The sequence below is a fragment of the Petromyzon marinus genome, chromosome 34 (assembly GCF_048934315.1).
Source record: "Petromyzon marinus isolate PM22_M1 ecotype Great Lakes invasive population chromosome 34, UKy_Petmar_22M1.pri1.0, whole genome shotgun sequence".
In the NCBI taxonomy this organism is placed as follows: domain Eukaryota; kingdom Metazoa; phylum Chordata; class Hyperoartia; order Petromyzontiformes; family Petromyzontidae; genus Petromyzon; species Petromyzon marinus.
In genome coordinates, this window is record NC_133700.1 from 4,706,713 (window position 1) to 4,730,842 (window position 24,130).

The 24,130-nt window shown below is 49.2% G+C and overlaps 1 protein-coding gene across 1 annotated transcript in view; it reads right to left on the bottom strand.

The window, feature by feature from the left end:
• Nucleotides 1-24,130, bottom strand: part of LOC116948618 (inactive dipeptidyl peptidase 10-like) — a 681,203-nt gene that overhangs the window by 250,841 nt on the left and 406,232 nt on the right. The window contains exons 7-11 of the mRNA XM_032965456.2: nt 22,232-22,313; nt 18,667-18,787; nt 16,354-16,508; nt 1,418-1,521; nt 371-494 (exon numbers count right to left, since the gene is read on the bottom strand). Of these exons, the coding sequence (XP_032821347.1) occupies nt 371-494; nt 1,418-1,521; nt 16,354-16,508; nt 18,667-18,787; nt 22,232-22,313 (586 nt within the window). The remainder of the gene's footprint in view (nt 1-370; nt 495-1,417; nt 1,522-16,353; nt 16,509-18,666; nt 18,788-22,231; nt 22,314-24,130) is intronic.

Genomic DNA, 24,130 nt, shown 5'->3' on the forward strand with positions numbered 1-24,130 from the left:
GGGCTGATGCCGATACAGGCGGACGTGGAGCTGAGTGGGCTTGCCGACGGAGTGTCAAGAATCGGCATCTGTGGAGCAGGCTCTTGAAGGATCGCTCCCGGGGAGTTGGAGGCATTTGACCTCCAGCAACAATGGAGGGCAGAGGCGCGATCCTCACACAACAATGAGCAGAGCGTCGGGCGGTTTAAAAGCAAGCAAAAGTTGGCACAGTGGGGAGCACAGCTGGTGCATCTGCCAGTCATGTTAGTCAACCCATGGCACCTGGGTCTGTCCCGTGACCTCCTGACAGCGAGACTTCCTCACTTCTTGTGGCCTTAAAGTGTAACTAGCTTGGCACAAGCGCTTATTGTTGTTGTTTGCGAGTGTGTACCTCGCTGCATGCCCCAGTGGTGGCTTCGCACACGGTGAGCACCGATAGGTTCTGCCTCCGGTTGACCCACGTGACAGCCACCTGGGTTCCCGTCACCCAGCGCACCATCGTGAAGTAGTGCTCCCTGTGATCAACAAAGTCAAGACAAAGATCCCCCATATAGCCATTAACAGACTTTCAGGGAAAGTGCTGTTCGTGAGCACTTATGAGGGCAGACACAGCACACAAGGGGGTGCGTGGCCAACACCATGCCTGGCCACCTTTGTCTCCCTTGTGGCGATGTTTTCACACCACACCAGGTACTCATTTGAGGCTGAGTCGATCGAGGGGAGGCCCAGGACCGGTTCAGATAATCGTCACTGGTGTTAGCCATGAGTGGGAATCGAACCCGGGTCTGCAGGTTCGTAGCACAGCACGACAACAGCTCCTTTACCCCTCCCCTACCTCTGCCCTGCCTCTGCCCTGCCTCTGCCCTGCCTCTGCCCTGTCTCTGCCCTGCCTCTGCCCTGTCTCTGCCCTGCCTCTGCCCTGCCTCTGCCCTGTCTCTGCCCTGCCTCTGCCCTACCTCTGCCCTGCCTCTGCCCTGCCTCTGCCCTGCCTCTGCCCTACCTCTGCCCTGCATCTGCCCTGCCTCTGCCCTGTCTCTGCCCTGTCTCTGCCCTGCCTCTGCCCTAATTCTGCCCTACCTTTGCCCTGCCTCTGCCCTGCCTCTGCCCTACCTGTGCCCTGTCTCTGCCCTGTCTCTGCCTTACCTCTGCCCTGTCTCTGCCCTAATTCTGCCCTACCTTTGCCCTGCCTCTGCCTTACCTCTGCCCTGCCTCTGCCCTGTCTCTGCCTTACCTCTGCCCTGCCTCTGCCCTAATTCTGCCCTGTCTGTGTCCTGCCTCTGCCCTGTCTCTGCCCTACCTGTGCCCTTACTCTGCCCTACCTCTGCCCTGCCTCGGCCCTGCCTCGCCGCTCATCCTCTCGTCTCTCCAGAGCTACCTCGCCTTGAACGCCGCTGGCGATCGCCGGTGGCCGCGTGGCGCCGTGTGTGCGTTTACTCGCCGGTAGCGCAGCATCTCGGGGGGCAGCAGCTCGACGATGTGCTCCACTGGCAGCCCGAAGAGGTTGATGATGAAGAGGCGGGCGGTGGGGTTGGTTTGCCCAGCCTGGATGTGAGCGATCAAGGGAAGGCAGCGGAGGGGAGAAGACATCAGGAGAGCGAGCGAACGGTCAGCGGTGCAGCGGGAGGCGACCTCTGGACCACGAGTCCAGAGGTCGCTGGTTTCATTCAATTCCATCTCCTGGTGCAGGAGTACAGTAGTAGCATTTCCTCCTGGTCAATGTAGAAGAGTAGGCCAAACACCCTCTGAAAGGAGCTGTCTAAAGATCCTTCTAACGGAGGCTCATTACGCCACCAGTGGCGTGAGCAAGTAATCGCAGGGCTGCGCCTTTACCTTTGTAAACAGGATGTCGGATAAGGATTGAGTAGACACCGCAGAGACCGTTTGCATGAGTGAGGATACCCAATATGGATTGGGTATACCATCCCTGTCAGGGATGTTCTCTGCCCGAGCCCACTTTACTTTTCCGAATGGTCAATGTCAATGCCTCTGACTTTGTGTCCGTCATCTAATCCGCACGTTCCTCTCTCCGCGTAAATGTGATTACACGCGCGTAACCTCTCCACGTGTCTCCGCGACGAAGTAACACCTTGCGGAAATTACATTGTGCAACGGAGTTAAATGGAGGCGTCACAGCATGGGTACGCACGTCAAATCCTATCGAAAACACGCGATGACAATTCACAACTAAAAATACCCATTTGAAACAGAGCGCCAATTAAATCGAATCGAAGATGGTAGAAAGACAATCAGAAGCAATTGCGCTCGTGCTCTCCAAAGTAACGAGCTGATCGTAGAAGACCGACTTAGCGGGGATGGATTGTGATGGTGCAAGAGACTCCTGGTGGTTCCAGCTCGTTGAACGGCCTCTGGGTTTGACCCCCAGACAGTCCGGGAGTTGGTGTTTGTATTTGGGTGCCAGAGGCAATGGCGGAGCCAGGATTTTCAGGTAGTGGCGGGGGGGGGGGCAACCCCTCCAGCAAGGAAAAAATGATAGAGGAGTTGTTAGTAAGCAAGGACTTGTCCCTTGATTTTTATTCGACGCGTGTGCGTCGATGGCACAGCCATTGATCGAGGGACGAATTCGAACTGTGTGTGATCGGTATCGCGCTCGCTGAAGGTATGCCTTCAGGGAAGCCGTGTACTGTATACGCAATACTTATTGCCAATTATGGACTCAGACTATTGTCCTATCATCTCATAAAGTCCCTGGCACGTAATAATATGCTGCACAGTGGCAGTGGGGGTCGCAAAATGCCTATTTATTACTAATAAACCCCAATGATCCGATCGAAATGAGGGATTTCGATCGGATCATTGGGGGGGGGCACGTGCAACCCCCCCCCCCCCCACACTGGTTCTGCCAGTGGCCAGGAGTTGATTTGTACCGAAATCTGGTTCCCGGCGAAGCTGCGTTGAACTTTATATCAGCAGAGTGCACCGTGTTCCGATCATAGACCCAGTGTAGACTGAGACATCTGTCCGGGTTTGGTCTGCAGTGGAAAACGTGGCGACCCTACGTGGCTATGAAGCACGACAATTAATTAAACCGCCAGAGGGGCGAATCGTTACCCACTCCATAGTATTGGTTACTTCACTCTAATTTCTTCCCATGATTAATGAGGATGGGGTCGTAGCTAGTGATTATCCATTTTTCTATCAGCATTTTAGTGAGGAGGGGTCAGAAGAATTTGTTGAACGTTAACGATCCCCAAAACCTCTTTGGGTATAATATACCTGTGCTTCTGGCCTGTCCGGTGCGTGGTTCGAATGCTCAAATGTAATGAAGTGAATTAAAGATTTGTCCATATTTCAAAAGCTGCAATCCCACAAAGTTTCAGAGTTCATAAGGTTGAAGTTTAATGCTACCGATTCATTTACAATTTAATTTACACTTTTGAAAAGTAAAACAATACAACAAATTTGTTTTAACTTCCGTATATCTCAATGTAAGAATATCACCAAAATAACCTTTTAATGTGCCCAATCTCATGTGATCTCAGAGGCTAAGCGGTGACGAGCCTGGTTGGTCACTGGACCACGGAGACCATGAAACGGAATAGCGACGTGGCACTGCAAGCTGGCCAGGAGATGGCAGGACCGAAATAGATTGAATCTATCTGTGCGGAGCTTTGAGAGTCTATCCGCTTGTTTTCATGGGGGTTTGATCCTGGTACTCGAGTTTTCTCACACATGAAGCCAAACACAATAATGCATGGACCTGGTCAAACATCCCAGAACACTCGTGAAGAAAATGTGACTCAGTGAGGCCTTGCTGGGTACATTTGATGAATGTTCCACTTCAAATCGTGCAATGTGTATAAATGTGTCATGATTGTCTTGTTTGTTTTTCTGCACTGAAATGCCTTTCACTGCACGTCTTCTTTTTTAGGTACTCACCTGGGTTATAAGGCTCATGAGCATATTGTGTACAAGTCAGATGACGCTCAAAGCTCCACACAGATGGATTAAATAAAAAAAATTAACTCGGCAAGACCACAAAAAAGACCTCCGAGTGATTTTCATATGCTCTATTTTATTTCATCAATAAAATAGGGCCTATATCCATACCTTTCAAAACATGAAACATTACATTTATTGAAAATCAATGTTCCCAACAGCAGTTAGTAATTGCCTTCAACGTTGCACTCTGTGATGCTTAAACATTATCAACGAATTACAAGATCCTTCAAGGTTCTTTGATCTGGCTTACCGAGCCTCAGACATCAACACTGAACCAAATGAACCATAAACGTGCCTTAATCTGGCTTAACAAGCCTTTGGTATTCATGATGAACGCTGAGAAACTAAACTATTAAACTAAAAACTATATGTATTTTTTTTTTATCAGGTAAGGCCCACTGAGCTGCATAGCTCTATTTCAGAAGCGACCTGGCTATCACAAATGATAGCTCAACGAGAAGTGGCGGCTTATCGTTTGGAAATACACAGCAGCCAAATACACTAAACGAATGTTGTTGATTCTAAATGTGGAGGGAAAAACCGGAGGGCCCGGAGAAAAAATCCACGCCACCACGGGCAGAGACACGCAAACTCCAAATATACAGCAGGCATCAAGGTCGGGATCGAACCCACGACCTCCTGTATACCAGGCGAGGTAGTTAACTTCTCGTCACCATGCCCTTGTCTCCCATCAGCTTCAGATATTAGCAACAAACCCGAAACGATTCTCGAGGCGTCAAAATCTGACTGCCTGAGCCTCGGGCATTAAGAATGAACAATGACAATCCTCGTCTCAAAATCTGACTGCCTGAGCTTCGGGCATTAAGAATGAACAATGAAAATCCTTGTCTCAAAATCTGACTGCATGAGCCTCGGGCATTAAGAATGAACAATGAAAATCCTCGTCTCAAAATCTGACTGCCTGAGCCTCGGGCATTAAGAATGAACAATGACAATCCTCGTCTCAAAATCTGACTGCCTGAGCCTCGGGCATTAAGAATGAACAATGACAATCCTCGTCTCAAAATCTGACTGCCTGAGCCTCGGGCATTAAGAATGAACAATGAAAACCCTTGCCTCAAAATCTGACTGCCTGAGCCTCGGGCATTAAGAATGAACAATGAAAATCCTCGTCTCAAAATCTGACTGCCTGAGCCTCGGGCATTAAGAATGAACAATGACAATCCTTGTCTCAAAATCTGACTGCATGAGCCTCGGGCATTAAGAATGAACAATGAAAATCCTCGTCTCAAAATCTGACTGCCTGAGCCTCGGGCATTAAGAATGAACAATGACAATCCTTGTCTCAAAATCTGACTGCCTGAGCCTCGGGCATTAAGAATGAACAATGAATACCCTTGTCTCAAAAACCTCGGCAGTCGTGGCCATCCTTCCATTGAGCCCTGTGCGTGATCGATACCTCATCAACTTTGCATTGGATATTCCTGCAAGTCGCATCCAATTGATCAATTTGCTTGTGTAGCTTAATGTTAGCCGTCATCCCTGTATGTATAATTTTCACAGTCAAACATTACGTTAAGTATCGTGTTTCCTCATTTCAGCTGCAAGAAATGTAACCCTGCCTTCATTGAATTATTCTTATTCGTGTTCTTGTCATGTACCCTGCTGACATTCGTAAAACATTCATACGACTCATCGTGTGTGTCCGCAAAATGTTTGAGATCCTTCTTTGAAAATCCTGGGCATCGCTTAATCTGGCTCTACTAGCCTCGGTCATTTAAGCAATGCAACAAATGTTCGTATTATTACCACAGCATCTCTGGCGACAGATGTAACTAATTAATAAAGGCATTCTCATTTTCAGGATTCCTAAACTGTGAGCAGACGATGCAGACGTGTGCGTACACGCTGCACGTGAACGGACGTACACGTGAACACGCGTACGCGCTGTTGGTAATATCGACACCATGATCGACGCGCGCAGCATCGATGGTTTATCGGAGCACAGCGGGTCTGTCTGAATGGGTCGTTTGTGTCGGTGGATTCAAGCACGTGTCTGCCCATATTCTAACCGCACCACAAACAGACGCACGTCACAGAGCACACACAGACAGAGTTCTCATTTGCCATTTCAGGCTGTGAGGGCGCTGTGCTGTTCGAACAGCTAACAGTGGCAGTACTTATAGTCACACACTGCATCAGGTCCTCTGTTAAGGCTGAGTTGACCTAGATGAGGACCATAACAGACTCCACTTACCTCTGGTGCTGGCTTTGTCGCCCAGCCACCTGTGATGTTGATGTTCCGTCAATTCCATGCCTCTGTTCATATTCAAGTCCAAGATTAAGAAGCTCCTCTTTTTCACCTGCCTATGGCCAATTGTCTCCTTTAATTCAAAATGAGGCCGTGAAATGACTCGCTGACGCCAGTGCCGGCGGGAGAGCTCTAGAGAATTCCTGTCGAGGGTGTTTGGTCTACTCTTCCACGTTGGCCAGATGTCTTGGAAGATGCGGGTCGACTCACTCGTTACCCCACCACACGCGACCTCTGCCAATCCACTAACTGCGCTGCACCAATTTATGCCACTGGGTGGACAGAGATGTGGGTGGTGTGGATTTGTAGAATACTTTCCCACCACTCTTTCAACTTTCACGCTGGAAGATAGAGTCGAACTGGTCACCTCTGGATTGCAAGTCCAGTGAGCTGCTAACCATAACATCGGTGGCAGCACCATTTATCATCAAACAGAACGCAGCATCACAATTGCATGAGGTATAAACAGCGACGTGAAGAAATGCCACTGTAAACTGTCCAAGAAAAGTGTCGGGTTTGTCTGTAGAATGTGACGTTGTAAGGTGAAACACAGCGGGCAGCGTGAGAATACAGCCCAAAGTTAATGTGTGTTAATTGTAGTTGGGCCTAGCGACACGCGCCCGCGATCCGGAGCTCAGGATACGAGCGCCTGGCGGTTCACGAAAGTTTGCTTCACATTAATTTACGCTCTGCCACGGGAGCGGCAGTACAGCAAGTAGGCTGCGCACGTATTAAAACACTCGTAAGTAATAATAGGAATATTTTATCAATGAACGAAGAAAGCAGCTACACATCCAGATGCTGTCGAACCTCTCCTGAAAATGAGTCGGGATTCACCGATGTATTTATTGGATAAAAGTGAATTCGAATTAGAATCTGGAAATAGAAGATTCTAACAAAAAACGTGTCTCCTTATATAATTGAAATTGCTGTCGTAAAAGAGGTAAATGAATCTCAACGGTCATTCACCTGCTTAAATAAAGTGTAATGCATTGAGGTGAAATGAAGTCAAGTGCTGCAGCCAGTCATAATGTAATTTTGGCAAAATGTAATTGTATTGACATATTGTTTGACATAAAGGTCCCCCATTATTGGTTTCTGTTATATTCATTTATAATCCTGCGAAGTTGGGCCAGGTCTCCTGAGCAATGGCAGCCATCGCTTCTCAATGAGCTCTCGTGTCGCGTGGTCTTTAATCAACGGCAGCGGATTGATTTATCGCCCGCTGCTTAAGGTTTCCGCGTTTGCGCCGTACAGCTTTCCAAACAAGGGGTTTGCCACCTTTTCCCCGCAACATGCCAAAAGCAAGAGGTATATATTTATTTCAGTCGGCACTCGGACCTACTTTCAAGACTCTACTCTTCGTTATACTGCGGTGACGTTCAACGCGGCAACGGCGGTACCAGATCTCGGTGCAAATCAACTCCTGCTGCCAACCGAGACACGGATGCCAATTCCCGGACTGTGCGGAGCAAATCCGGACCGCAGGTGGCAACCCTACTGCCCGGTGTGTTTCCAGGTCGAATCGCGTCTCGCCGGCAACGCACGATGCCTGTGACATTTTCCCTCCACGTGTCGAGAGCTTTCTCTTTCGGAATTTAATTGAGCCGCTGTCCACGTTCACGTCGATTGTCCAACGCCGCCCGAGCTACGGTGAGCCGCATCAGCCCTGGAGCGCCGCTCGTTTTCCTCGTGACCATGGACACTTGGTGTCAAACTTCGTTTTCAACTTTTCATTAAAAAAATAAAACCCTTTAACATAATTTAGAGTCTATCATTGTGTCAATCGTTGAAAACAATAATAAGGCCACATTCCATAGTGGAAGCATCAAAACTAAGTCTAATATGCAAACATTCTATTGTGAGTATTTAATTACTGACTTCAGTGGTCATTACAGGTTGTTATTTTTTTTTGTTTAAAGCATTGCACGAAAAAACTGGAATAAATTCGAATCTCTGATCAGAGAAACAAACCAGGTCCTCCGGGAATCAGGGTTCAAGTCTCATGCCCCAGGGCAAAATGAAATGAGGCTGTCAAAGTGAAGGCAGTTGTGTAATCTCAAACTGAAAAAAAACCCTGTACGAAAATGATGTGTAACTTCATTCTGTCACGCCCAATTCATTCGGCGTTTTTTTTAGGAATACAAAAAAATTCAGATGTAAGGAGACTCGAAAGTCGTGAGAAATTGCTCGTGGCGTCGAGTGTAAAACAAAACAAAAAAATCTGTTGGATGTCGCGAGAAAAATATAGGAATGGGGAAGTTTCTGTGCTGGCTCGGGAAGGAGAGAAGATTTTAAATCACAACAATCTAGAAAAAAAGGATACGGATTGGGCACTTTCTCAGAGGTGAAAAAAACTTGACGGAGGAAGCTCTAGAAATGGAGGATGAAGGGAAGGAGGCCACGAGGTAGAACATTGTATGAAGACGAAGAAGGCCCAAAGTGGGAGGGGATTTAAGCCAAAGGCCTGCCATGGGCGAGAAGACTAAGAATCTTGAGCAAGCGTCGCATTATTATTCAGTGACACCGATCCCCTGGCTCCCTGTCACAGTGAAAATCCTGCCACCAAATATCCGCAGAAATGTGCACAACTGTAGGAATAGGTTTTTACCCTTTTATCTGGCACAAAAACTGACACCTTTATACAAGGGATCATGTTTGCAATAATCACAACACAAGTAGTCAAAATGCAAACAAAAAAGACAACTGATAATACGCACTGTCCTTGAATTTGATTGGTCCACACCCGAGACGGCTTTTCTTAGAGTCCAGTCTCCACTGGTGTTGGACCAGAAGACGCCAAAAGGCGTACAACTCAAAAACAGCGCACCGTCACAGTATTGAGAGCTCGGGGTAAGCACTTAATTATGAGACCTCCTTTGCCGGTGCACAACTGTTCGGGAGTTTCCACGTTTTCTTGCCAACGACAACCTCCTCCATCAACCGAGACCCCGACAGTGCTCCTCACCGCCGACTCAAGTCCCGATGCCCCCTTTCTGGGATCGCGTTGGCGAAACAGACCGTGACGACGCGGGCTTCCAGAATGAACACCTCCTCATTCGAAACCCAAAGATTGTCGCACAACTCCTTGCCCTCGCATTCCTCCGCCTCGAAGGCACCGGTGGTGTAACCATCCACCGCGTCAGGACATCAACAGCAGGCTGCTGTCCGCATCTCCTCAACGGATGGAAAATTTAAGACACCAGCCACAGTAGTGTGACCGTGGCCATGCAACCGAAACAACGGAGCACACAGTAAACCACTAGAGCCTGCATCCCTTCAATAGAGGTTGAACAGCAAAACTCTACGAACTCCCTCTCTCCTGAAGCGCTATCATCGTGGCTAGCAGACCTCGACACTCAGCTCCTGCCATGCCCAAAAGCATAATTGGCAAAGTGTCGTGATTGAGGTCGGATAGAACCTTAAAGGATGTCGAGAACTTCAAAATCATCCCCCAATATTAGAAATGGCTCGGTTGATAGGACTCTAGATGCCTTGCTTGAAGCACTGAGATGGAAATACTGAGACACTGAGGTCTAAACAGAAACTCAGCAATAATGGGTTGGTTTGAGGCTAAATTTGGCTTATTTTTCTGATTTAATTTGCCTAAATTCCAGCTTTGAGAATTTAAAAGAGTGATGTGGCAATTACATTTTTGTAGAAGGCATGTGAAAATAAACTATGCCCCCTTACGTGTAAATAAAGGCACTTAAGGTACCTCCACAGTAGCTCTGTCATATCTCCATCCACAGGGCGTTCTCTAACATGGAGTGATGTGCCACTCTACTTGGGCTTACACCGGACACATTGACCGTTAACACTACCCTGATAGCAACATTGGAATCAAATTAGCGAAGAATAACACAAGATAATGTATATTTAGATTCACGCAGAAAAATCAAACACCAATAGCAAGGCATAAAATGGAGAAAAATAGAACAATGACGCTGACAACCTCCACACTCTCTCACTCCCACACTTACACGACACTCCGAATTCACATCACGTAGAGAGAAAGAGAAATAACTATATAAATAAATTTCTACGTAAATATAACATCACAGGTATCACAGGGGGATGGTACGATCTCCTCAAGCGAATGAAAATGAAAATAAATGTGTCACCAACATTTGAAATTGAATTTACAGGCATGGAGGCTTCTGGGTGCCGCTGGGATTTTAAATAAAAGATTTGAAACAGGGAACCGCAGGTGTCCCTGTGAATTCACCGCTCGCTCTAAAGCCCGGGATCACTACTTACTGACGGACACACACGCAAAAAAGACAAAGATCCCCCATATAGCTTTAACAGACGATTGGGGCAAGTGCTGTTAGCGAGCGCCCATGAAAGACCGGCACGGTACACGAGGGGGTGGGTGGCCAGCAGCACGCACGGCCGTCTTTGTCCCCGAGTAGCGATGTTTACAGGTACTCATTTAAGGCGGAGTCGACCTAGGGGAGGCCCAGGACCTGAGCGGGAATCGAGCTCGGGGTGGCCGGTTCCCGAGCGCAGAGCGCTAACCGCCGCGCCATCAATCCCACACGCACGCACGGGCACACGAGCGCACACGAGCGCACACACGCGCGGACTCGCAACGCGCGGCACAAATCCGCACACCGCCGCGCTGACACATTCGCGGAGGCGCACATTCCCAGACGCATTAGGGCAGAGAGGAAATATATCACGGGGGGCACACGTTTACAAAGGCACGTTCACAATAGGGACCAGAGATCCCCCCCCCCCCCCCCCCCCGCTGCCGCCGACCACCACAAGTGAGCCTTAAAATGTCGGGGCGCATGCCGCGAGTTAAATGCCCATCCAAGCCGCTTTGGCAAAGGGCGAGGCCCACATTGACGCGTTTTCCGCCAGACTCCGGGGTGCCGCACTGCACGAAGCACAGATTTTCGGTTGAATCTTCCAAGGGAATTACCGGACCACCCCCCCCCCCCCCCCCCCCGCCTGCTCCCCGTGTAACCCAACGGTGTTGATGTTCCTAAAGTCGTTGCACAGTTCAAGTCTGACCCTCCGATGTCTGCTCACAGGCTCCCCCACCGCCTCTCTGTCTTCTGGTTTTCCCCGTTGGTCGATCGCCCTCCGCCCGCCGGTCCGACACCCGTGTCCCACCTTCGGGGGTGTGCCACCTTTCTCCCACTGCAGACCAAAACCCCCGACGGATTTCTCAGCCAGCCTTGATCTATACAAACTGCGCAGCGTGCTGCCATAGAGTTCAACGCGATGCCGTTGCCATACCCGCCACCAGAAACGCAGATGACGATTGCTGGACTCCCGGGGTGGCAGCCCTGAGTCCCAACCCTGATAAATAAAAAAATCGACAGCACGTTCCATTCTCAACGTGCAAAGTCGTTCACTCGAAGCCCTTGTGCCGTGCAATTCAAAATGCCATCCACAGGGGGCAGGTACGTTATTAAGAGACGACGCTTTGATCGGAGTTTGAGTGCCGCGACGAACTCGTCACGCCGCGCAGCAAACCTATTGGAAAAAAAAATCCGAGGCAGTGTACATTTACCATGAAAACAAGACCTGCTTGACCCTCCACGAACTCGTTTGAAATCCCGCAAACCAATCTGCGATCGAGCGGTGGTCAATTGGAGACCGCTGGCGAACATTGTGGATTTTCCTGTGGACGTTCCAAACACGGGCCCTCATCGACGACCACCACGATTGCTCCGCACGGCGTTGATCTGCCAAGAAAACTACGGTTGCTCCATCAACCGCTTCAGAACATGAACTGGCCGCTGCGCCCACACCTCCTCCACAAGTGGAGAGTTAAAGATGACCCACGGGGCGACTGCGGCCACCCGAACCAGACAATGGACCTCATCCTACGCCCGCTCTCTGGCGGACTGAGCGGTGTTAGTCGCGCAACTCCCGAAGCTATCGCACGGCGCACAGACTTAAACTTGGACGTGTGATTTGCACAGACTTGCCGTACGCTAGAGAGAGTCACGCCTCACTGGCAAGATGCACGCATTTTTTACCAATAAATGCATTATTCCTGCACCAGGCACCCGTTGCCTGTTGTCCTTGCCCTGCACCTCTGATTAGCACGGTTGGCTACGTACGATGTGAAATAAGATCAACATACATACATGGGTCCTAACACTGGGGTTTACCTATATTCTCTTACGAAGTGGTTTTATAGGGCCTCTCAAAAAAAGTTGCTCAACCCATGCCTTCTCACAAGCCCCTGCAATAGGCACACCGCTGCCGAAATACAAAGGACCCATCAAGTACCCACCTAATTGTCTCTGTGTTCTAATACCTGTGAGTAATGCTCTCCCATGGGACTCAACCCTAACTACTGCCGGCAAACTTATAAGCTCCTGCAATCTGCACATCACGCCGAAATACAAAGGACTCATCAAGTACCAATCACATTGTCTCTGTGTTCTAACACTTGTGGGTAAATGGTTTCCCATGGGACTCAACCCTAGCTACTGCCGGCAAATTTACGTTTTTGCAAATTACACTTCAAGGAACCAGGTGATCGCTGCCACCTCTGATGGACAAACAAAGCCAAAGACATGGGAAGAAGACAAACTCACAGTCTCCCGAAAGCGAGGGATTGATCTACGTGTAAATGTATTGTTTTTAGTGATGTGTCATTATTATCACGTGTAAAAGGTAGGTTTTCCCGACCAATATCCATAAGAGGTTCTTTTTGGGTTAGATCGTGCGTGTAAATATGGTGTCGTTAAACCGTATTATGGATGGTATTATCATGCGGAATAGAAAACCGGCGACTTTGAATGCCAGCGAAATACTCGCACATTTCCCGGGACAGCTGCCTCAACAGGAACACGATCGTGGGGAAAAGCCAGGCCAAGGCGGCCTCAGCGGCGACACACTCCCCACGAGCTGGGATGCCCCAGCCGAGGTCACGGTAGTGAGCAAGCAATGCAGCATCATTTGCGTGCTCCGGGTCCTTTTTTTCGAGCTCAAAATGAGCGGTCGATAAGTCGTTTTTGTCCCACTGCCGCTACTGCCCTCTCCAAGGCTGTTCTTTAATGAGTGCGCAGCTGGAGTTGCGCACGATGTTGAGTAAAAGTGGGTGACCAAAAAAAATACACACACGCCAGCCCAACAACTGGGCCTTGATGTCGATCCATTCCAATGTATCTGCTTCTAACCACACACGCACACACGCGCGCGCACGCAAGCTGGAATTCCATCACACACGTCCCTAAGCAATTGCCCCATTTGACCCGGAGTGCAATGGGGGGAGTGGGGGGGGGTGCAGTGCTTAGCGCACCGTCTTAAGAACGCGACAACCCGAGTTCGATCATCCGAACTGATCCTTTGAGACGGGCCCCGCTTAACCAAGCCGTAGTGACTTAAGGATACTCTCTGGTTCTTTCGGTAAAGTCACGTAGATAGAAAAAAGAATAAAAGAAAACACGGCGTTTCGGTCGCAACACAAGCATCCGTCTTCAGGTGAGAAAATTATCTGCTGTTGTGGCTTTATATAGGCACGGGACTCGACAGAACTCCTTCCCCCCCCTTCCCCCCCCCCCCCCCTCCTGTGCCTATATAAAGCCACAAAAGCAGATCATTTTCTCACCTGAAGACGGACGCTTGTGTTGCGACCGAAACGTCGTGTTTTATTTTATAATTTTTTCTACCTACGTGACTTTACCGAAAGAACCAGAGAGTATGGATTCCTGCAGCCACGAAAGCTTCAAATGAAGACTAACTTAAGGATGTTGAAACATGGCGAAACGAACCCCGTGAATTGTGATGAAATAACCCCCCTGACTGCCAAGCCATGGTGGGGGTGGGGGCATTAATCAAGCAGTGGATTGACAATGGCTGTCTATTACAGCGACAATCCAGTCGCGTGACGCAGTGGTTAAAGCAAACACTTTCCGCTTGACGGGGAGTTGTACGTTTGAATCCTGGTCAGAGGTCAACGCAGCTGCCCATTGATCCACGGTTGATCAAATGAGTACCAATTTTTGGGAAGTCAATCACGGGATTAACTTGGCCCAGCCAAGGGAATGTGGAGACGTGAAAGAAGAGATGAGTGAATATCCTCCATGCTTGTTACAGTGAAAATTACTTTTGAATGTTTATATTCATTTATTTTCATAACCAGTTTACATCACCCCATCTCTCCATATGAATCACGAGCCAAACACTGATTTACGGAATTTGCCAAATATCCCAATCGAGGAAGAGCTCACATTTCCTGGCAGAGCATTTTAAACAAACGGTGCGAGTTTCTCAAAACTCATCTGCCTCGGTTCACCCAGCGGCAGAAAATGGGGTACACTTCCTGCGTAGACGATCGGCAGGTTCCATGCGTTGGTGGGGCAAAGTGTGAGCACTCAATGTCTCTTTCGTGGCATCTCTTTTGGTGTGGCTGAGTAGGCCAAATACCCCACAGTGCAGCCCCTTTCTGACAGCAGTGACGTAAGCAAAGAAATTGCAGGGCTGCACACTTATCTTTGCATTTTATTCCATCTAGAACCCTCCTGGACAAAAAAAAAAGGTGAGGCTTGCTCGGCTAAACAAAGCTATTGGACTCGTCCATCTGAACAAACTGTCAAATCGCTCTCCGTGGTGCTAACGTTAAAAAAAAACCGCCACTTTTTTCAAATTTTCTTGCTGTGTTTTTCACACCTGATGACGATTGCTTCTTGTGTTGCAGTCGAAACGTCGTGAGAATTTTATTGTTTTATATTTTTATTATTTTATTGTTTCCTTTCTACGTGACTTTACCGGAAGAACCAAGAATATGAATCCCTGCAGTCACGAAAGCTTTCTTTAAAAAAAAAAAACTATTGTTATTATTACTACTACTTCGGCATAAAAAAAATAACAACTCCAAGCACATCCCCATCTTACCAGCTCTTCTACCTCATTTGAAGGTAAAAACCTCATAGCTCCTACGCCTCCGCACTTTAAGCCTACATGCGTGTATTCCCTTAAGTGCACTTCTACCCGCTTGCGTGTTTTTTTTTCATCCTATTCAGCGAAACACTAAACACCTCTTGTGGAATGCTCAATAAAGTCATTCCCCCAGAGTTATCACACTTTTCTATCCTCCCTCTTATGTAATAACATAATCGCGGTTTTGTTTCGCTCTGCACGACTGCGCCAGACCCCAAACGGCTCTGATTATTTTCCACTTTTGTAAAATTCAGTTTTTCTCCCCAGCTGCCCGCATGTCCGTTTCAGAGATTCTGCTACGCTCCGTGGTTTTAACCTCCGTTCGCGGGCTAGCTGGGCGACACCGGGGCGTGCCATTGCACCGCTGCGTCACTGCCATCACTCGTAACCGACGACACTCACCGCTCACCAGTCATCAACTCACCTAACTTTCACCACTCACCAGTTTACACGGCGTAGTGGGCAGCCCGTTTAGATTCAAGGCCTCCTGCCACCCCCTTCCCCCCAGATTGGGCCTTTCTGGCCACATTGTGAAGCTGACGTCGTTGCCGTGACGCACTATTCATCATCGTCTTCCTCTGCAATGAAGCACTTATTTTCTACCGCTAAGTGGATTATCCGCGAAACTGTGAATCGGGAAACATTTACACCACGTAATTGTCATCCGCCCCCATGGAAAATACATGTCTGTGTCCAACTATTATATCCAACCTGCCTGTCGCTGTTGTATGACGCAAGGCCGTAATTATGATATATATTGGGGGGGGGGGACATCCCCTCCAATATTCAAATATGCTCAAAATGTCCCCCCCAATATGTTGTTATAAAATAGATTTTTATTTATATTATTGTGGTTATAATTGTACTTTATTCATCCATAATCTCTGCCATTAGATACAATGAAACAAGAAAAGGTAAAAAAAGAAAAAACAGAGCAATGTAATACCATATACACTATTAGACATTATTGTAAAAAATAAATAAAAAGTCCATCCGATGTGTTAGTGAATATTTTTTTTATATTTTGTTGTGGATTCGCTCTTCAACACACCGGTGGGCTAAAGTAGTGAACTAATTGTCTTTTGTCAACGTGACACTTTCTTTTTGCTGATTGGCCGTGTCGGGTGGTGGAGGGTTCCGACACATTTATAAATAACGCGATCTAACCCAAAAACCTTTATTATGACTCTCCGACTTGGTCGCCGTAGGGAAGCCGAGCCTTTGCCCACCTTGGGGTAGGGGTGGTGGCGCGGCGCCGGGTATAGTGTCCCCGTATACTGCGGGATCTCCGTCGTCGCCACGCTGGAGTCGTCGATCTCGGCGAACGCCAGGCGGGCGCCGTCCGGTGACCACCAGTGAGCCACGGGGGAGTGCAGGATCTCGTCTGAGTCGCCACACACACGCACGCACGTGACGCACGCGACACACGCAATACACGCGCGTGCGGCACACACGCGCGTGACACGTACGCGTCACACGCGCCAAAGACAAAATGTGCCACCGTTCTAGCCTTTGACACGGCGTTGGGGCAAGTGCTATTAGCGAGTGGCACATATGAAGGCTGGCATGGCACGCGAGGGGGGTGGGCGGGTGGCCAGCACCATGCCCGGCCGCCTTCGTCCCCCCAGTGCTGATGTCTATCCACCGCACCGGGTAATTGTTTAAGGCTGAGTCGACCTAGGAGAGGCCCAGGACCAGTTCAAATATTCACAGCTGTTATTCGTTGCGAGCAGGAATCAAACTCATACCGCTTTTTGAACAACATGGAACGTGCAACGTTATAACGCAAACTACTTTCTTGAAGCGGTGGTTTAATTACGGGGACTTGCAACCTAGATTCACACTCGGGATTCTTAGTGATGATGGCTCAGTGAAATTTTGATTTAAAGCTTTTGTGACTGCAGTAATTCATATTCTTAGCTCTTTCGGTAAAGTCACGTTGAAGGGAAACAATAAAATAATAATATATATAAAACAATAAAAATTCTCACGACGTTTCGACCATAACACAAACGGTCGTCATCAGGTGTGTTGGTTTGCATTAATTCATTGTTATAATTCAGTAGGCTCACATGACATTGACTTTTCCAAGACAGAGGTTCTTTGTAAGCCATCTGGCTACCATGAGAGATTCGTTCATGAGGCTATCCACATATACAGAGAGACAATTTCAACCGAGAAGATGGATTCCGGCTTAGCAATCATTGGAAAGATTTGATTAACCATTTCAGGTCTTAATTGATTGTTCATGCTTACAGTGGCTTTCAGACAGCATACATTAATTTTTCGTCTCCCCCCTCCTCTTTTCAGAACATAGATGGACTAGTCCTTCTAAATAAACTGCCAAATCGCTGCGCGTGGCGCTGACGTTTTTTTGTATAAATAAATACACCGTTTAAAAATAAATTAATTAATGCAAACCGACACACCTGATGACGACCGTTTGTGTTATGGTCGAAACCTCGTGAGAATTTTTATTGTTTTATATATTTTATTACTTTATTGTTTCCCTTCAACGTGACTTTACCGAAAGAGCTAAGAAGATGGCTCAGTGCTCGAAGGGTTCATACAGTGCGTGGCCCTTCATGAGCTATGCGTCTGGTAGTTCTACCACTCGAATATTATTATCGCACAAAAGCTTCTGGACTCATAGCGTTTAACTTTGGTCATGACGCATATTCAGGGCTCGGAGGGGTCAAGAATACTTGACCCATGAATATTAGTCGTATGATTATAAATGAACCACGATGGCTTTAATTAATTACCTGCAGTTCGCCTGTGTAAGGGATTAGGCTGGCACAAGCAGGCATGTAGGACACGTGTGAGAAGAGCCGCCGGTCAAGAGTATGCCCGCTAGCTATGGGGGGGGGGGGGCTGGGGGGGGAATTGCCCCCCTCGCGACTGGGCGCCCTCTGTCACGAAAAATGTTCGGGAGCGCAATGAGAATATTGTCGCGGTGTAAAGTGTGCGGCACTGAAGTCCACACGGTGTTATTGTGTGATCCCCACTTTGGTTCGTCAACACTTATGGCGTGTGTGGTGTTCACTGCTGGTGGTGTGTAGTGAGTGCGTGCGGAGAGTGTGTGCGGTGAGCGTGTGTGGTGTTTGCCGGTTGTGTTTGGTGAGTGGGTGTGGTGAGTGTGTGCGGTGAGTGTGTGCGGTGAGTGTGTGCGGTGAGTGTGTGCGGTGAGTGTGTGCGGTGAGTGTGTGCGGTGAGTGTGTGCGGTGAGTGTGTGCGGTGAGTGCGTGCGGTGAGTGTGTGCTGTGAGTGTGTGTGGTGCGTGCGTGCAGTGAGTGTGTGCAGTGAGTGTGTGTGGTGAGTGTGTGCGGTGAGTGTGTGTGGTGAGTGTGTGCGGTGAGTGCGTGTGGTGAGTGCGTGCGGTGACTGTGTGCGGTGAGTGTGTGCGGTGAGTGTGTGTGGTGAGTGTGTGGTGAGTGCGTGTGGTGAGTGCGTGCGGTGAGTGCGTGCGGTGAGTGTGTGCGGTGAGTGCGTGCGGTGAGTGCGTGCGGTGAGTGCGTGCGGTGAGTGTGTGCGGTGCTCACCGCCATACAGCCAGTCTGTGATGCCATTGTAGACGGAGACTTCCTTGCCCGAGGTGGTGAGAGGGATGGCCGGGCTGCGCACGTTGTGCTGGTAATAGATGTTGTTCTTGTAAATGTACACCTGTCGACAGAGAGATGTCGACATAGTCGACCTGGGTGGGATCGGTAGCGCAGTGGTTTCCGATTCCCCACCTGCGGCTAACATCAGCGGTGAGTGGTATCTCAACCAGTCCTGGACCCTCCCTCCTCCACCCCCCCCCCACCCCTCATCCCACTCACACCTTGTGAAAGAAGGCGGCAGTATAGAGACACTTTTGAAACCTTTTCGATTGCCTCTGATCCATTTAAAAACAAAAATCTGCCATGCAAATGCTGGATTTGGGATATGGCAATCGGTCTGAAATTGTTACTCATCAGCGCTGAAATATGCTGAATTGAGTAACAAACCAAATGTTATTTCAACTCAACGATGTGCGGAGGTCTTAGTGCCTGAGCAGTGCGTCGAATCTCAAAGGAGAGCGGCAATGGAAGTTGCCGTCACAGAACTACGTCTGAAGCCGCTGCAATCGGCCTCTTTGTCCGCACCGGGGAACGTACGCTGAACTTCTGTCGCACCGAGCGTAGCCAACCGTGTTGATCGGAGGCATGTGACACGCACTTCCTACGCGCCTTGCTAGACGTCAGTCGAATCAAGCGTCTAAACGTCCCAGAGACGTTGAATTCGTCAAGCACAAAAAAACAATTTTTGATTCGTGGTGCGTGCAAACTCGTCGCGTTGTGGGTGAGACTCGGCCAGGGCCACGAGGGCACCCATAGACCATCATCGACATCATAAACATCATCGACATCGTCACCATCATCAACCCGCTCGCCAGATTGGCCACCCAGGTGTCCAGCGTTGGCCGCATCGGTGCTCTGGCCGGGGGGTGGCGCGTTCGGGCAGCGAGCCCTCCAATCGCGCGTTTGTGACGTCACCGCACGCTGACACGCGGTGACGGTCATTTTGAAATTTTCATGGGGAGCAAAATAATCCGCACACACCTTTGGGGGGGGGGGGGGTGGGGGGGCGGGTTGGGGGGAATAACATTTAGATTCTGTTTAAAGGGCCCATCGGATGCCTTTCGCCCCGGATTCATCGGGACACGGCTATTTTGATGACATAGAAACTGTGCGACTGACATGTTTAGATAGAGGCAGGGAGGTGCTGGCCCCTTACAATGTCTTCAACACGTGGACCTGGACCAGAGCTGTGGTCCCGGTCCATAGTAGCTAGTTACGGTGTGACTAGTGTAGTTAGCCTAGTGGTCACCACCCGGTTAACTACACCAGTTACGTGGTAACTAGTGTAGTTAGCCTGGTGGTCACCACCATAGGTTGCTATTCTGTTAAGGGGAAAGTTACCCCGTGTGTTGGTGTTAAATAAATGTGTTGCCTCCAAGAGTACGTCTGCGACTCAGGTGAACTCACTACACATGCATGCAAGGCACGAGTACTTGCTCCTCTTCCAATAAATTTGGCCAACATGGAAGAGTAGGCCAAATACCCCTCTCGAGGGCATCTCCAGAGCTCACCATACTGGAGGCCTTTCTGCCAACAGTGGCAAAAAGCGATTCATTGCAAGTGCTGAACTTTTCAATCAGGAAAGCCTCCCAACACTATTTCGGTTACGGATTTCGCTTGACCGTACTTCACCATGCTGGTCAGCGCGAGAGTGGCGACTAGGAGTGGCCTGGACTGGTTCTGCTATTGCGCAGCAGTGATGGTGCGCCAGTGCTGGGAATCAAACTCAGGTCACCAGGGTTCACAGCGCAGTGTATTGACGGGTTTCCACCGCTGCAGCCCCGCTGCTTGCCACCGTGTCTCTTGCAATGATCGCATTCATCTGTGTGTGTGTGTGTGTTTAGACGGCGATATCTGATTCGTCTACAGGCAAACCTTATCTCTTCACACTCATGCACGCTTAGGGGCATCGGGATACAGCGAATGCTGATAAATGGAAAAAGGTCAACAGACACAGATGGTATGTTTTAAAAGGATAAAGGCGCAGCCCCTGCAAACTGCTTTATTACGTCATTGTTGGCGGAAGGGGCTTCAACCTAGTGGGAGGTCGAGAGAGAGGATTCCTCTGGATGGTGTTTTGGCCTACTCTTCCACGATGGCCAGTTCGTCTTGGAAGCAGAGGTGGGAGTTACCCACACTTTACCCCAACACGAGGTTGCCTGCCGATCGACTTACTGCGGTGTGAAGCATGTCCGATACGGCTGCACTACCGGGTGGACAGGGGGTGTCGTGGACTGGAGGATAGATGGAGCTCGCTTTGCCGCAGTTTATTTCCACGTGTTCAGATTTCAAAACGAAGACGATGATGATTATGATGATGACACGTCACCTTTTTAAAAACGAGTGCGGAATGCAAACGAAAGGGAGGAAAGGGGCCAAACACGGTCTACCATGTGCGACTGAGCTACAGGAATTTTGCTGTGATCTCTGCACCTTGGCCATCTCCTCTGCTGGGCTTGCCGCTGATGCCTTTCACGATTTACATGAACCGCACATTACGCTGAACGAAAATGCGAATATTTAGGCGCGTAGCCATTCGTTCCTCCATCTGGACAAAGAATATTCGGTGCTGCTGCTGCTGCTGCTGCGTTGGCAAGTGGTGCACAATCACATTGAACGAAAACAACAACAACAACAACAACTCAACACAATTCGTAAATTTAATTGTGTCGCCTTTAAAAGTCAAATGTACGATACGTAACGTTTAGGGCAATGGGCCAAGCACATGTGCTATGAAGAAGGGCCATTACCTGAAACGTCTCCTATATAGAGAGATGTTCACTTTAAAGGTCACAGTGCAAGTCAGATTTCTAATAAATGAGAAACCTTTGATGAATGTGACGGGTTAAACAAAAAAAAACATCTATTTGAAGAATGATTATGACGTGTGTCTGCGATGCGAATGAATAATATGTTTATTAGCACGTGTTGTTTACCTTTTACTTGCTCCTTTGGATTAATTTGTTTAGAGCTGTGCATGCAATGCGTGTGGGTTGTAAACGACTGATTCTTGCACAGCGGACTCGATGCGAGTGCGATAACTAATCTTAATTCAGAGTCGACACCTTGTGACGTGTCTAAATAACGGTGAAATCGTAGCAGCGATTGCGCGATTATTAACCGTCTGTTCTTCCCACGATGAAGCTTGTGTCAATTAATTAATCCATACTCATATCATTAATTAGACAACTTTCAAATAGGGACGTTTCACAATCCGACTCGGAATCTTTTTGCGTTGCCTTAAAAAAAGCAGCGCCGACGTACAATGTGCGCGTAAGAGGATGTTGCCACGTTGAATTCACTTCAGGTCCGATACTCCCTCCAGCGATGTTGTTACATTTCATCCCCTTCAGGTCAAATACTCCCTTGCACCGGCAAGTGGCGCGAGCAAGCAATTGCGGGGCTGCGCCTTTACCGCTTTTTTCATTTTGAACAACGGGCGACTCCTTCGTTGTTAACCGTGTGCTCATTCATGATTCGCGGTGTTTGTTCGTCGCGGACTCACGAGCTGTTGTCCGCGTGTGCCCCAGCCGGCGAACTGCAGGGAGCCCTCCGAGCCTCCTGGAACCTTCAGCTCATGGAGTTCCCTGGGGCAAAGACAGGGACAGAGATATCCCTCACCGAGCACGGCCTTAACGCACCGTTGGGGGAAAGTGCTGTTAGCGAGCACCTGTGAAGGCCGGCGCGGCACACGAGGGGGTGTGTGGTCAGCATCAGGCCCGACCGCCTTTGTCTCCCGAGTGCTGTTGTTTTACACACCGCACCCGGGTACTCATTTGAGGCTGAGTCGACCTAGGGGAGGCCCAGGACCGGTTCAGATAATCGTTACCGGTGTTGGCCCTGAGCGGGAAATAAACTCAGGTCGCCGGGTTCGTGACGCAGCGCGTTAACCACTGTGCCACTGCTCCCCCCACACTACTGGACAAAGACACACATGCAAACAACACGACTTTCTCAAATTTAGCCTCATCGGCTGTTGAGGAAAGCAGAAGCCATCGAGTGTGCAGGCGCTGCAACTGCACCCAGGCACCATGGGCCAGAGTCGCCCAGGTTGGTGAGGAGAGAGGGTCCGGAATCACTCGCCACCAATGTCAGCCGTGACCAGGACTCGAACTCGGGAAGCCGGGTGCATAGTGCAGAGCGCTAACCGCTGTACTTGGCTTCTCAAGCGGAATGCGTCGGTGATGGTCTGAGCTCGGCCCAATCTCTAATGACCGCACAACGCTGTGCGGGCGATTTGACCAGGAATTCAGCCCGGGTTGCAGGAACCGCAGTTCACTGCTTGATGCACCGCCGCGTGCAATGCCGCTACCTCGCAGCTGCACACGGAAGCCCACGGATCAAACGCATTCCCACCTGTCAATCATAGATTTGATTGACTTCATAACGTCCATTGAGAAGGGCAGGAATATGATATAGCTACGGTTAATAAAACAGTGTGCACCCACTGGATGTCAGGGCGCTTGATTTTTCTGTCAGGTCTCATTTAATTGCCCCGAAAATGTTTTGGCGAGGTATGCCAAAAACTCGTGCCTCCGCGGACCCCCGTGTGCTGGAAACTGCCGCTAATACCTGGCAGGAGTCGCGGTGCAAAACGAATTTGTGGCGCTCAGCCGTCCTGCTCGTTTTGCGTAAAGAAACGGCGGGACGCACATATTGTGGCTCGCCCACGGTGGCAAGTCCCAGCACAATAACAACAATAACAGCAAAGTCCAAATTCATCAGCTCCAGTAATGTCTCCAATCACTTTTTGTTCAACGGGCAAAACAGCGTGATTTTGGGGTCGACTATTTGTTCAGCAACATTGTTTCGTGGCCCGAAGCGAAGAAAGAAAGGGAGAGAGGAGAGAAGGAGAGAGGGAGGGAGGGAGGGAGGGGAGGGAGGGAGGGAGGGAAGAGAGTTGTGTTAGAAAAGTGAACTTTAGAGTGTTGCCCAAGTTGAAGAGGGAGAAACAATCTCTGCTGGCCAAGGTCACTCTCAGAACAGCCCTTCCATGTTTCTCCTTTTTTAAATTTCTGACTTTCTCGCTTTTCCAAAGTCGGTATGTATTCGCTCCGAATGTCTAAATTGGCTGCAGCTTGAAATATTCACGACCAAAGGTGCGGAATTATTCATCTGGGCTCTGTCTCTCCGGGAGCGGTGAACACTAGCGGAGCGGGCCGGGCCAAAGACGGAGCACAGCAGAAGAAGAAGAGGGCCTGAGACGGCATCCAACCCGCTAGGGTTGCCACCTGTCCTGGTTTTCTCAGCATCATGCTCTTGCCGAGCAGGTAACTGTCGAGACAAATCCCCAAGTCTTCCCAGGACAATAAAAGTCCCAGTTTGTTTCGTCAGTTATGTAATGATAATCATATTCAGGGTGACAAACCACTCAATGCGATGCATTTACATGTGGTTCACCCCT